Source organism: Oncorhynchus tshawytscha, linkage group LG08 (assembly GCF_018296145.1).
Source record: "Oncorhynchus tshawytscha isolate Ot180627B linkage group LG08, Otsh_v2.0, whole genome shotgun sequence".
In the NCBI taxonomy this organism is placed as follows: domain Eukaryota; kingdom Metazoa; phylum Chordata; class Actinopteri; order Salmoniformes; family Salmonidae; genus Oncorhynchus; species Oncorhynchus tshawytscha.
In genome coordinates, this window is record NC_056436.1 from 59,956,261 (window position 1) to 59,967,336 (window position 11,076).

Sequence of the window (11,076 nt, forward strand, 5' to 3'; positions counted from 1 at the left end):
ATGAGCCGTCCTCCTCTCAGCTGCCTACTGTTATATATTTATATTCCGAACTCTGACTTTGCTCTTTCTGATATTTCTTAATTCCTTTATTTTTATTTTTTTAATTTGTGTGTATGGTTTTATATTGTTAGGTATTACTTCACTGCTGGAGCTACAAACATAATAATTTCGCTGCACCTGCAATAACATCTTCAAAATATGTGTACCCCCGAAGCTGGCCCATGTTGACTGTAAATGCTTCCCACAGTTGTGTCAAGTTGGCTGGATGTCCTTTGGGCGGTGGGCCATTCTTGATACACACTGGAAACTGTTGAGCATGAAAAACCCAGCAACATTGCAGTTCCTGAAACAAATCACTGTCCCTGACACCGACTACCATACCCCATTCAAAGGCACTTAAATATTTTGTCTTGCCTGTTCACCCTTTGAATCCATGTGCCAGCAGCATACCACTGCTGGCTTGCTTCTGAAGCTAAGCAGGGTTGGTCCTGGGCAGTTCCTGGATGGGAGACCAGATGCTGCTGGAAGTGGTGTTGGAGGGCCAGTAGGAGGCACCTTTTCCTCTGGTCTAAAACAATATCCCAATACCCCAGGGCAGTGATTGGGGACACTGCCCTGTGTAGGGTGCTGTCTTTCGGATGGGTGTCCTGACTCTCTGAGGTCATTAAAGATCCCATGGCACTTATTGTAAGAGTAGGGGTGTCCTGGCTAAATTCCCAATCTGGCCCTCAAAAACCATCACGGTCACCTAATAATCCCCAGTTTACAATTGGCTCATTCATCCCCCTCCTCTCCCTTGTAACTATTCCCCAGGTCATTGCTGCAAATGAGAACGTGTTCTCAGTCAACTTACCTGGTAAAATAACGGATAAATAAATTGTCTTAAGGCTTAAAAAGCCTTCTTTAACCAGATTGAAGTGGATTTAACAGGTGACATATGGAGCATAGATTTCACCTAGATAATAAGTCATAATAAATATAAGGATTATGAGAATGGGTGTGTAAGTGGTGGGTGTGCATGGTTGTACTATGCATACTGTACCTGCATGTACATGTAGTCTACGCCTGTGATGCATTAATGATGCCTCTCTGAGCCAATTGTTGTGAAAAAAAAATAGATACAGCCTGGCCTGCCAGCATGTTGCGGCATGTCATAGAGAGACAGAAAGGGTGTGTCATCAACAGCATTCCAGAGGCATGAAGTCATCTTCACCTCCCCCTATACTCTCCTTCAACACTCAACCACGTGATAAGGTGTCACATCCTTATGGTTACACCACAGAGAGAGAGGAGCACATGTCTCCCCATTGAAATAGAGAAATAATACAGGCAAAGTACACTTTTAAAGAAGCAGGTGGCAGTAGTAATTCGGTCACTGTGACGCATAAATCACAAATGCCATGCTGAAGGGAACATCTTTCAACTTCACTCATGTCTATAATCTCATTATGATGGTGGTGGTGAGTGATAAAACAACACTACGAGCAAAATGCTTCAAATGATAAAGATGCTGATACAACAGTCGTGATTCACTTTATCTTCAATACGTATCAATTTATCATAATTAATGTTACTAATAGTTTTAGCCTTATTTTGAACACAATGAAATCAAATTTGACTCTATATCCCAAGAGACAACCTGGTATAAACCTTCGTTTATTCACAACAGATGAGTCAACCATGTCGGGAACTCAAGCCCAATAGATCCATAAGGGAGAGCAGGGACTGCAGCTGTTTAGCGGCATCTCAGCCACTACTGTAGGAACCGGGGTACATTTAGGATATTTGCATTTTTATTGAAGCTTTTGATGGTAGACTACATAAACACCGCCGGCTACTGGCAAAGTTGAAATGGTGAAATAATTCGGCAACATAGTGTCATTCGGCTGACTCACGTCCTACAGTCAGAATTCCCTTGATTGATGTGGCCTAGAGAAGAAACTGTACCCAAACTAAGCGCCAAACCTCAATACGTTCTGTTATTTCACTAATTGTTAACACACAGTCTAATTATTTAAATAGCGTACTTAGCTTATCAAATAGCCACATTTCTTACAATTATTATATTATTATTAAATAAATAATAGGATACAACGAACACCATAATGAATGACAATACTGCATTTTTATAGACAGAAGGCTATGTTTCTGTGACATGATTAATTTCCATAAAACACGATTGGATAGGTTCTATAAAAAGTTGTTTGGTAAAAATGAATGTGAATGCGAGCATGGGGCATAAACTTGTAGAATTCAAAGAGAGCGTGCTTTCCGCTCCTGTCAATGGAGGAATCCCGGGAACACTCTCTGGAGGAAACTCACCATATATGGTTATATACGTCATCTGCACGTGGTCAGTTACAAGTCAAAAACCAAGACACCACCACTTCCAGTAAATTGGGAGGGGCGTTAAATAACTATAGAATCGGTTTGGGCGTTTATAATTTCACGAGCACTCTATACTGTTCAGTCCAACTGGAATGATCAATACGTAAGAAGTAATTCAAATGATTTTGGGAGAATTTAGTCATACACAAGAACAAGATTTTAATTCGCAGTTTTCTTATTTCCCTTTCTTTTTGGATCCTACCAACATCCCGCAATAAGAAGGGTTTGCCCCACGTTTGAATTAGTGAACCTGACACTTTCCCTGAACATTTAATCGCTTGTTCTTCCTAAAACTCCTCAGGATTACTTTGCACTCATCGTGAATCGGGATAGCAGTTTACAATCAAAGATGTACCGAAACTTTGGGAACTTGGGCCGAGGAGGCAGCGACTCTGCGTCCACCAATACCGGATCGAGTGCTGTATCCCAGGGCACCAGCACTACTCAACAAGATCAGGTAGGCACACATATTGGTCTATGTTGATAAACATTAGTAAAAGTAATAAATCATAATTTGTGTAAAGTTTCTCCCCTCAATAATTATGATATTGCTTAATCATATTAATTGCAGAATGTAGTAATAGGTTATTAATGGCATAATATTTACATAAAAATGTAGTAGGCTCATAATTGTATTATAGCCATGGTGCAGTTTGATTACCCTTGTCTGATGAATTGATACACATTATGGATTTTAAATTATATTTTCAATGCTCACCGTCTTTGTCAAGATTGTTGCCTTTACATCCGGATGCACACCTATGTCCATGTCAAAAGCATGGATAGCATGTTTTATTTATTTTATTTAACTAGGCATGTCCATTGCCCATGACACATATCTGGTTCAAAATAATTACATTGCTGTAAATCACTTTCTGTTTGTTAGTTTACCCATCATGTCCTTACTCTAACCTCCTCCTCTCTTTCTCTCCCTGTCTCTCTCTCGCTTTCCCTTAAGAAGTTCACTGTGGCAGGTGGAAGCCAGTTTGTCCCCAGTCTCAATGCCATCACTTCCAACCAAGACCTCCAGTGGTTGGTCCAGCCCTCCTTCATTGGTCCAGCTGGCCCCTCGCGGCCCCCACGTCCTCTTTACTCACCTGCAGCAGGAATGAGGCCCTTCAACCCTTCACCTTCCCAACCACACCTCTACAGACCAGGGGTCATAAGGGCAGTGACAAGATCCGGGAGCACAACCAGACGCAGGAACGATGAACATGTAAGAATATGTGTGGTCTTTAGCCAGCAGGGTGTAATACTATATAATTGACTTTCAGCATCAATCAAAATGTAGATAGGCATTGTGCCAGAATGTGGGTGGATATCTGACCAAAATGCACATGAAACGTAAGGTCACTTAACACTACATAGACCTACATTTAGATTTTGAAGAAGTGGTTGTCTTTGAAGAGGAACCATCTTTAGTAGTCCCTTTTCCATGTAGTTGTTGTCTTGTTAATAGGGCTACACTGTATAAAGATACTACTGCAAGGCTTAGAATTAGAGTGCTCAGGTGGGACTGAGAGGGCCAGGGAATAGGGCAACTAGACACTTCACAGAGGTGTGGAGACAGACGGTTGAGTCAGTGCGTCGGTCATGTGTAATATCCTGTAGTATGTGTGACTGTTTTATACGTCTGACATGGCAGTGAGACTTCACCACACACTCATCTTGTCTGATAGGTTGAAAACAAAATTACAGAAACAAATATTCCTGAGAGCTATCTTTTGAACGGGATAGATTTCTGCGACGATGTGGAAATTTCAGATGATGCAGAGGTTGACCAAGCATTTGTTTTGGTTGACAACTATGTACTTTGGAACAGCTATGTACAATGACCTGTTTCATCATTGTTTAAGATACGCCACTCGTTTGAGGTTAGTGTGGCATTGGCTAAGTGCCAGAAAGGATGAGAGCTTTTATCAACCTGTTTGAACCAAAATATATCTGACACGAGCAGGTTCACAAAATGTAAGATGGCAAGACATCAAGTAGTTAAACTACTAGTAGGTTTTGTTTTCCTTGACAGTAATTATTTTCATACCTGTTGGCTTTGTTACACTTTCAGAATGTGTGGTTGAGTGAGCTGAAATTTGATGAGACAGGAAATGGGCTATCGTGATTCACTGGGGCAAGTCATATGACTCATACCTGAGTCACAATTGGGGTCTGAGTGACTCATCACAATACAAGGCGGGATAAATTGGATGAACAATGTTAAGTGAAATTGGAGAAAGGGTGTAACAAAATGACAAAAGCCTCTGATGTTACGAAATTAAGGGCCATCTTGAAAGTTTGAGTATAGTGACTCAGTTCATACACAAGGTGATAGTATTTCACCACAACACATTTTACAGCTATTCAGTCCAGTCCCCTTTATTCAATTGAGTTGTAAAAACGTATTATAACTTTTTTCAGTCATAACTCTGCCTCATCAAATGTCTTTCTCTCGCTTTAGTTGTCCCCAGAGGAGTTGGAGCGACGCAGAATAAGGAGGGAGCGAAACAAACAGGCAGCTGCCAAGTGTCGTAACCGTCGACGGGAGCTCACAGACACGCTGCAAATCGTAAGTTTAAAGTTTGTAAATCATCAACTACTGGATTTCTCGACCAATTGAAAAATAATAGATTGACAATACAACCCTAACCGTTTATCTTTAATTTCCCCTCTCTTAGGAGACAGATGAGTTGGAAGATAAAAAGTCCTGTCTGCAGAAAGAGATTGCTGAACTAGAGAAGGAGAAAGAAAAGCTAGAGTTGGTTCTGGAGGCCCACCGCCCCATTTGCAAAATCCAAGACTCCGACTCAGATTCTGACCAGAGCTCAGAGCTTCCCTCATTGGGAGGTATCAAAATTGAGCCTGAGCTTCCTGACCTACCAGGGAGCTCAGCAAAGAGCCAATCAAGGATAGAGAAGCCCAAACCAAAAATTACTATCCCTGTCCGTCCTGTGACCTCCTCTGCCTCTGCTGTCCCCATGGAATCTGAGTCCCTTCACACCCCAATTCTTATTTCTACTCCATCTCTTACTCCTTTCACGGCTAGTCTGGTCTTCAGTTATCCTTCTGGCTCTCTAGACTCCAGTTCCACTATTTCATCCCAGGCTCTCCCGACTCTGTTATCTTCCTCTCAACATGGTGTGGCCCAGCAGTCTCGAAACCCCCAGCCCTGTAGTATTGCCCATCGCCGTAGCAGCAGCAGTGGGGACCAATCAGATCACTCCCTAAACTCCCCTACCATCATCACACTGTGATTTAACTGGCTTCCTTGGTGGGAAAGACTGAGTGACAACACTGACGGTTATGAAGATGAAGAAAATTATGACATAGGTGACTTTAATAACGACAGTAATTATACGCTAAATGCAGCTGGTCTACTTCATTTCCTCTGTGCCTACACTTTCCAAATAGCCCCTACACACTAAATGCACACAAAAGCTAAAATACTGATTCTCACAAAAAGCATTATGGTGATGCGAATGACTCATATTTAAAGGGTTGTATTGTTACACTTTTTTTTGTTTTCACCGATGTATATAACTTCTGACAACCTATATTTGTTATGCTCAAAACACAAGATGTAGAACTGTGCAAATGTGCAAACAAAAATGTATTAACTCTGTGTACTTTGGCAATAATGGTGATATATTTAAGAGGGTGAGGGGGTGTGGTATATGGCCAATATACCACGGCTAAGGGCTGTGGCATATTGGTAATATACCACAAATACCTGAGGTGCCTTATTGCTATTATAAACTGGTTACCAATTTAATTAGAGCAGTAAAAATAAATGTTTGTCATACCTGTGGTATATGGTCTGATATACCATGGTTTTCAGCATACAGGGCTCGAACCACCCAGTTTGTAATGTAGGAACCACATCATGGTAGTGCATGGTAATAAACACTGTGGGTTTGTTTGAGGGTAAATATATGTGCATGCCAGGTAAACTTTCATGTGAGCTAGCTATCTTTTATATAAAAGATGCATACATCTACTTCTCATATTGTACGTTTAGTACAATATAATTTATTTAATTTATGAAAAACTGCATTATTTGGGGAAAATTTGAAAGACAACTAAGGCAGGACCATGAGAGTAAATATAGAATATATAGACATGTATTTATTGAGAGTGTAGTATATTTTTTTATAGTGTGTCTCTTTTGACTGATGTGTGGGTCAGTGCAGTGGGCAGTGCCTTCACTTAAATGTGTTCATAGACAACGGTACAATAAATACATTTTTTTAAAGACAACATTATGTGTATCTGGTGACGTTAAGTATGTTTGATTATGTTCATGCGATGATATTTGCATCAATATGTCAAAAAGTTCAATCAAATTCTACACTTTAAAATATCAGTATGAAAGGGGTAAAAATAAGATTAAATGCATCCTTAGTGTTAAACCCATTAGTTAGTTAGTCCATTTTGAATAGGTCCTGTTTCCTGCTTGATGTTGCTGCATAGCAACATTATGTAAGGAGGTAATGGATGCTGGGGAGGAAAGGGAGGGGAAAGCTGGCCATTACCTCTCTGCTTCCTCTCTGGAAATAATTGTATAACTGACTTCAATACGAACAGATACAAATAACACAATGTTTCAGATGGGCTGAATAAGAAAGATAAGCAAGAAGAAAAGGAGGTCACAGCGGGACATCTGGGTTTTTGATTGAATGGGAGGTCATGTTTAGAATTTTTTGGCCTGGCAGAGGACAAAACATAGATCAAAATGAGAGTCTGGTAAATGGAGATCTATTGGCAATGACCCTGATTCCTGAACACAGAGTTCTGATGTTACTGTACTTCTCGCAAATGAAGTCACTCACTCACTCACAGGAGGCCCAGAGAGCATATGATAGCAGTGATAATAAAAAGGAGATTTAGGAGAGAGAGCCTATGTGTGCTCCTCTCTGTAAAATGAGCTCTCTGTTAAAGCATTACCGTCCACTGCGCAAACAGAGGTCCAAAAATAAAACTGATACATTTCCACAATGCCAGGCTGTATGACATGGACAGGAACATCAATCGCCTGCAGTCTGGGACAAACAGGTCATAACAAACAGGTAGAGAGATCAATCAATCACTCATGTTGCACCATGTAAAATGAATGTCTTTCTGCAAAGTCACACACACAAAGAAAGGTCACAACATGATTGAGTGTCTCAGCCAGTGTATTTAAAGCTCTTCAATGCACTACAAGCAGCCCACCAATCACAGCCAACAACAAAGCAAATCTTATCCAATCCATGAGCATGGTCTATATGCTTAAAACAGAAATATGTATTTGTTAATGATGTAATACTGATATGTCAAGTTAATGACAATGAGATAATATATCTACAGAATTACCACAAAACATTATATTAGGATCCTGACTATTCGCAATTTAGACAGAAAATGTGAAGCAGTAGTAATAATGATAATAATCATAACAATAATAATGTAGTAAAGAACAAAGTAAAAGTGTCTTGTCTAGTCTAGTTCCCAGCATCATGTCAAATCCAGTCTCGAGCTTTGAGTTTGACACAAAAGTGGCTGGTTGAGAACAGCCTGGGCCGTTCAGTCCTGAAGGTCTAAGTACACCATCATATAGGTGCAGGTGCAAGACACAAACCAGTGGTGCCATCACAAGTTTTAGTGCATTGTACAGCCTAAATTACTGTGGCACACTAGCTATGTCTTTCAGTGTAAAACCCATGGGCAGCCAAGACAGTGTTCATAATATACTATTTCATTGTTAGTTTGTGATTTCATACACACAGCACTCCAATCCTGACCTGAGGGACTGAATGCATAATCTACATTATTTAAATGTTATTTAAAGGTCTTTCACAAAAATCATCACTCATCCTTCAAATATTTCAGTGCTTTTGGATGTCATGTACAGTAGACTAGTATGGCTCAAATCTGGATTGAGATATGTGTCTACAAGGACTCATTTAATAGCTTTGTCCAGTGCAATGCAGTACGAAGTAGTCCACTATCAGTACAGTCCAGTGCATGAGATAACATCCTAACCTAACCTCCTTCCAACACCTGCTACTGTTAACCACATATAGTCTCAATCACAGAACAGAGGAAAACCTCCCAAAAGATTGTTTTAAAAAAGCATAAAATTGTGAAATGATCATTCGATAAAGCTTGACCTTTAGTCTCAAATGTTTATGTGGGCCTGTCATCCCTCTTTCCAGGAAAAAGCCTTTTTCTTTTCTCTTGAGGATCCTTTTTCAACTCTTCTTTAGGACAGCAGCATGTGCAGAAGGAACAGAATTGACTGCTATTCTGGAGATGATGCTGTGTTACTGTGTGTTATAGGCCATCTTCTAAAAAGTATACCAATCAAGTTTGTGTTCTACCAATGAATGCTGTAAACAACTAAACATATTTCCTCAACCCATATTTCTCTTTATCGTGCTCTTTCACTACTCAGTGAAAGTATCCGGCTCTGTCCCATCATCAGTCATCAGGTGAGCACACCAGGTGGAGCTGGTCCGGACTACCGACACTCCCAGTGCTTGAACTTCCATCTCCCAGGTCTCGGGACACCATACACGGCAGGTTGAGCTCAGTGGAACCACCGGGACTGGAGTCATTCCTGCTGACACATTCCTCCTCCAGGACCAGACAGAGTTCTTTGAGGTCCAGATTCTCCTTTACCAATCCATCCTGCATGCACTCTAGGTCGGCCAGTTTTTTCAAGTAGCCGCCCAGATCCTCACGCATCACCTTGGCTGCGTGGTGACCGAACAGCTGCCATTCCCGGGCCAGCTTCTTCACCTTTAGTCGGTCATCATCAAGGAAACAGCACAAGTCACGCAATTCTGTGTTTTCTTCCTGGAGACGCTGGTTGACGGTTTTCAGCTCCCTGATCTCAAGCAGGTGGCCCTGTAATTGTTTGTTAACTTCTTTTATCAGCCGTCCACGCTGGATAAGAGCAGAGATCTTCTCTGACTCCTCTTTACGCAGTCGACTCACCAGCTCTTCTTTAGAGCAGGAGAGTAAATCCTCGTCAGACATCTTTGACAAGTCTCTGTTGTAGAGCTCACTGTCACTCCCCATATTTTTTGGACTGATCTGTAATTCAATAACCTGAGAAATAGCCTTTCCCAATTACAGGCAGTAGAGGCAAATTAACTTTAGTCTACAATTCCTGGGATGCTCTGCAATGTGCATGGAGGCTACAGTAAGCTTTTTACAGGCAGCCCTGAATTGTATGACTATCAACTGACTCTATCCAACCATGGAAGCAAAATATAGGCCAACAGTAATTATTGGTTTTACCTATGGATAATGGGGAACAGTGCATGCTTCACATCAACGTTTTTCTATGAGCTATAAAATTCCCTGAACAAATTCGCTCTTGATATAATAAAACAAAGCAAAGAATGTATATATTTTCAATATAAAATGTCAATCCATCACTCTCATATCTCAGATGATAATCTGCGATTATAGGCTTTGTAAAAAAGAGTTTGCATTAATGTCCAGTTTTCCCTTTGCTTTTCCTTGGTTACCTTCAGCAGGGTGAGGGGTTCTCGTGATTTTGCAATCCGTTATTTCGTTTTTATTGTGCAGTTGACTCGTCATCCTATATCGGAAAACCTTGGATAAAGTACGATAACGTTATTTTACTCAGATCTTCATATCTTATTATCAGAAGTGACGTGCTGAAGAGCATATGCTTTCGTTCTGTCCGAGTAAATGTTGTATTCCCTCTGTTTGGAGAATTTGTTCATGGCATAACATTCCTTTTGATTATAACCCCGAAAGAGGCAGTAATTTGAAATTCACCGATGAAAACAAACAAGGTTCTGAAGTTTCAAAAAAGAGAAATACATCCAGATTCCTGCTCATCCTATTGCATTGGTGTGTGGAGGATTACAATGTCGGCCTTCTTCCACTGTCATTATAAAGCGGATGTCTCCTCTCAGACTCGGTTTTTCTCTCCACTCAGTGAATTTCAGAAAATGACGCCCATTTAAAAAGAATGGGATTTTCTTCTATCCTCTCCCTTCACATAAAAAGCTATAGAAATTAGTAGTAATCATCCATGTAGTCTATTAAAAACGAAATGAACAAACACAATAAAAATGTAGGGCGAAATCGATACAGACCACGTTTGTAGAAGAGATGCTCGGTTCAACAGTGAAGGTCAAAATATTCACTGATGTTTTAAAAACACAGTTTCTTGATATTATCCTACAAAATGATTAAAAAAGCGATTACATTCTTGAGCATTCAAGTATGGTTGTCGGATGGTGGTTGTGAAGGAGGCGGCCGTAGGAATGCCCCTCTTCTGAATCCCTCCCCTCTCTCTTTCCGTTTGGTCTTCCTTTACGGTAAAATAATAGCTTACACTACTTTTATTTCATTTTATTTTGTGTGATGTCATTTCTTTCGATAGAATAACTTATACTACGTATTGTATCCCGTCGAAATAAATTACATCACACAAAATTTGAATGCATGTGTTAATACTATTAATTTTGTTTAGGCTGTATCACATTTGTGTTCAAATCTACGGGCAGAACTACAATAATTTATTCGGAATATATAGCAATCATATCACATACCATTGTATATTTGTATTCCATATATATTTGTTAAATACCTCCCCACAGGACCCCACTCTCCACCCCCTCCAACCGTAGGCCCACAAACGCACACACACGCACAACAGAATATGACACA

General features: G+C 40.4%; 2 protein-coding genes across 3 annotated transcripts; one reads left to right on the top strand and one right to left on the bottom strand.

The window, feature by feature from the left end:
- The first annotated feature begins 2,400 nt into the window (after nucleotides 1-2,400).
- On the top strand, nucleotides 2,401-6,639 carry LOC112256209 (fos-related antigen 1). Of its 2 annotated transcripts, none has more exons than XM_024429285.2 (4): nucleotides 2,401-2,845; nucleotides 3,347-3,604; nucleotides 4,844-4,951; nucleotides 5,061-6,639. In XM_024429285.2, exons 1-4 carry the CDS (start codon nucleotides 2,738-2,740, stop codon nucleotides 5,634-5,636), a joined length of 1,050 nt encoding a protein of 349 aa, XP_024285053.1. In that variant the 5' UTR covers nucleotides 2,401-2,737; the 3' UTR covers nucleotides 5,637-6,639. The 2 variants fall into 2 exon arrangements, with proteins under 2 accessions (XP_024285053.1, XP_024285054.1); XM_024429286.2 differs by having other exon boundaries at nucleotides 2,402-2,845; nucleotides 3,350-3,604.
- An 899-nt stretch (nucleotides 6,640-7,538) lies between these two features.
- On the bottom strand, nucleotides 7,539-10,695 carry LOC112256210 (coiled-coil domain-containing protein 85B). Its single transcript, XM_024429287.2, has one exon. The coding sequence runs from the start codon at nucleotides 9,442-9,444 to the stop codon at nucleotides 8,842-8,844; it is 603 nt and encodes a 200-aa protein (XP_024285055.1). The 5' UTR covers nucleotides 9,445-10,695; the 3' UTR covers nucleotides 7,539-8,841.
- Nucleotides 10,696-11,076: the final 381 nt, after the last annotated feature.

Excerpts from the sequence above, each read along its gene's own strand:
- LOC112256210 (XM_024429287.2), bottom strand. The coding sequence starts at position 9,444 with ATGGGGAGTGACAGTGAGCTCTACAACAGAGACTTGTCAAAGATGTCT.
- LOC112256209 (XM_024429285.2), top strand. The coding sequence starts at position 2,738 with ATGTACCGAAACTTTGGGAACTTGGGCCGAGGAGGCAGCGACTCTGCG. Across the intron at positions 2,846-3,346 it reads GCACTACTCAACAAGATCAG|AAGTTCACTGTGGCAGGTGG; the intron begins GTAGGCACACAT and ends CTTTCCCTTAAG. Across the intron at positions 4,952-5,060 it reads TCACAGACACGCTGCAAATC|GAGACAGATGAGTTGGAAGA; the intron begins GTAAGTTTAAAG and ends CCCCTCTCTTAG.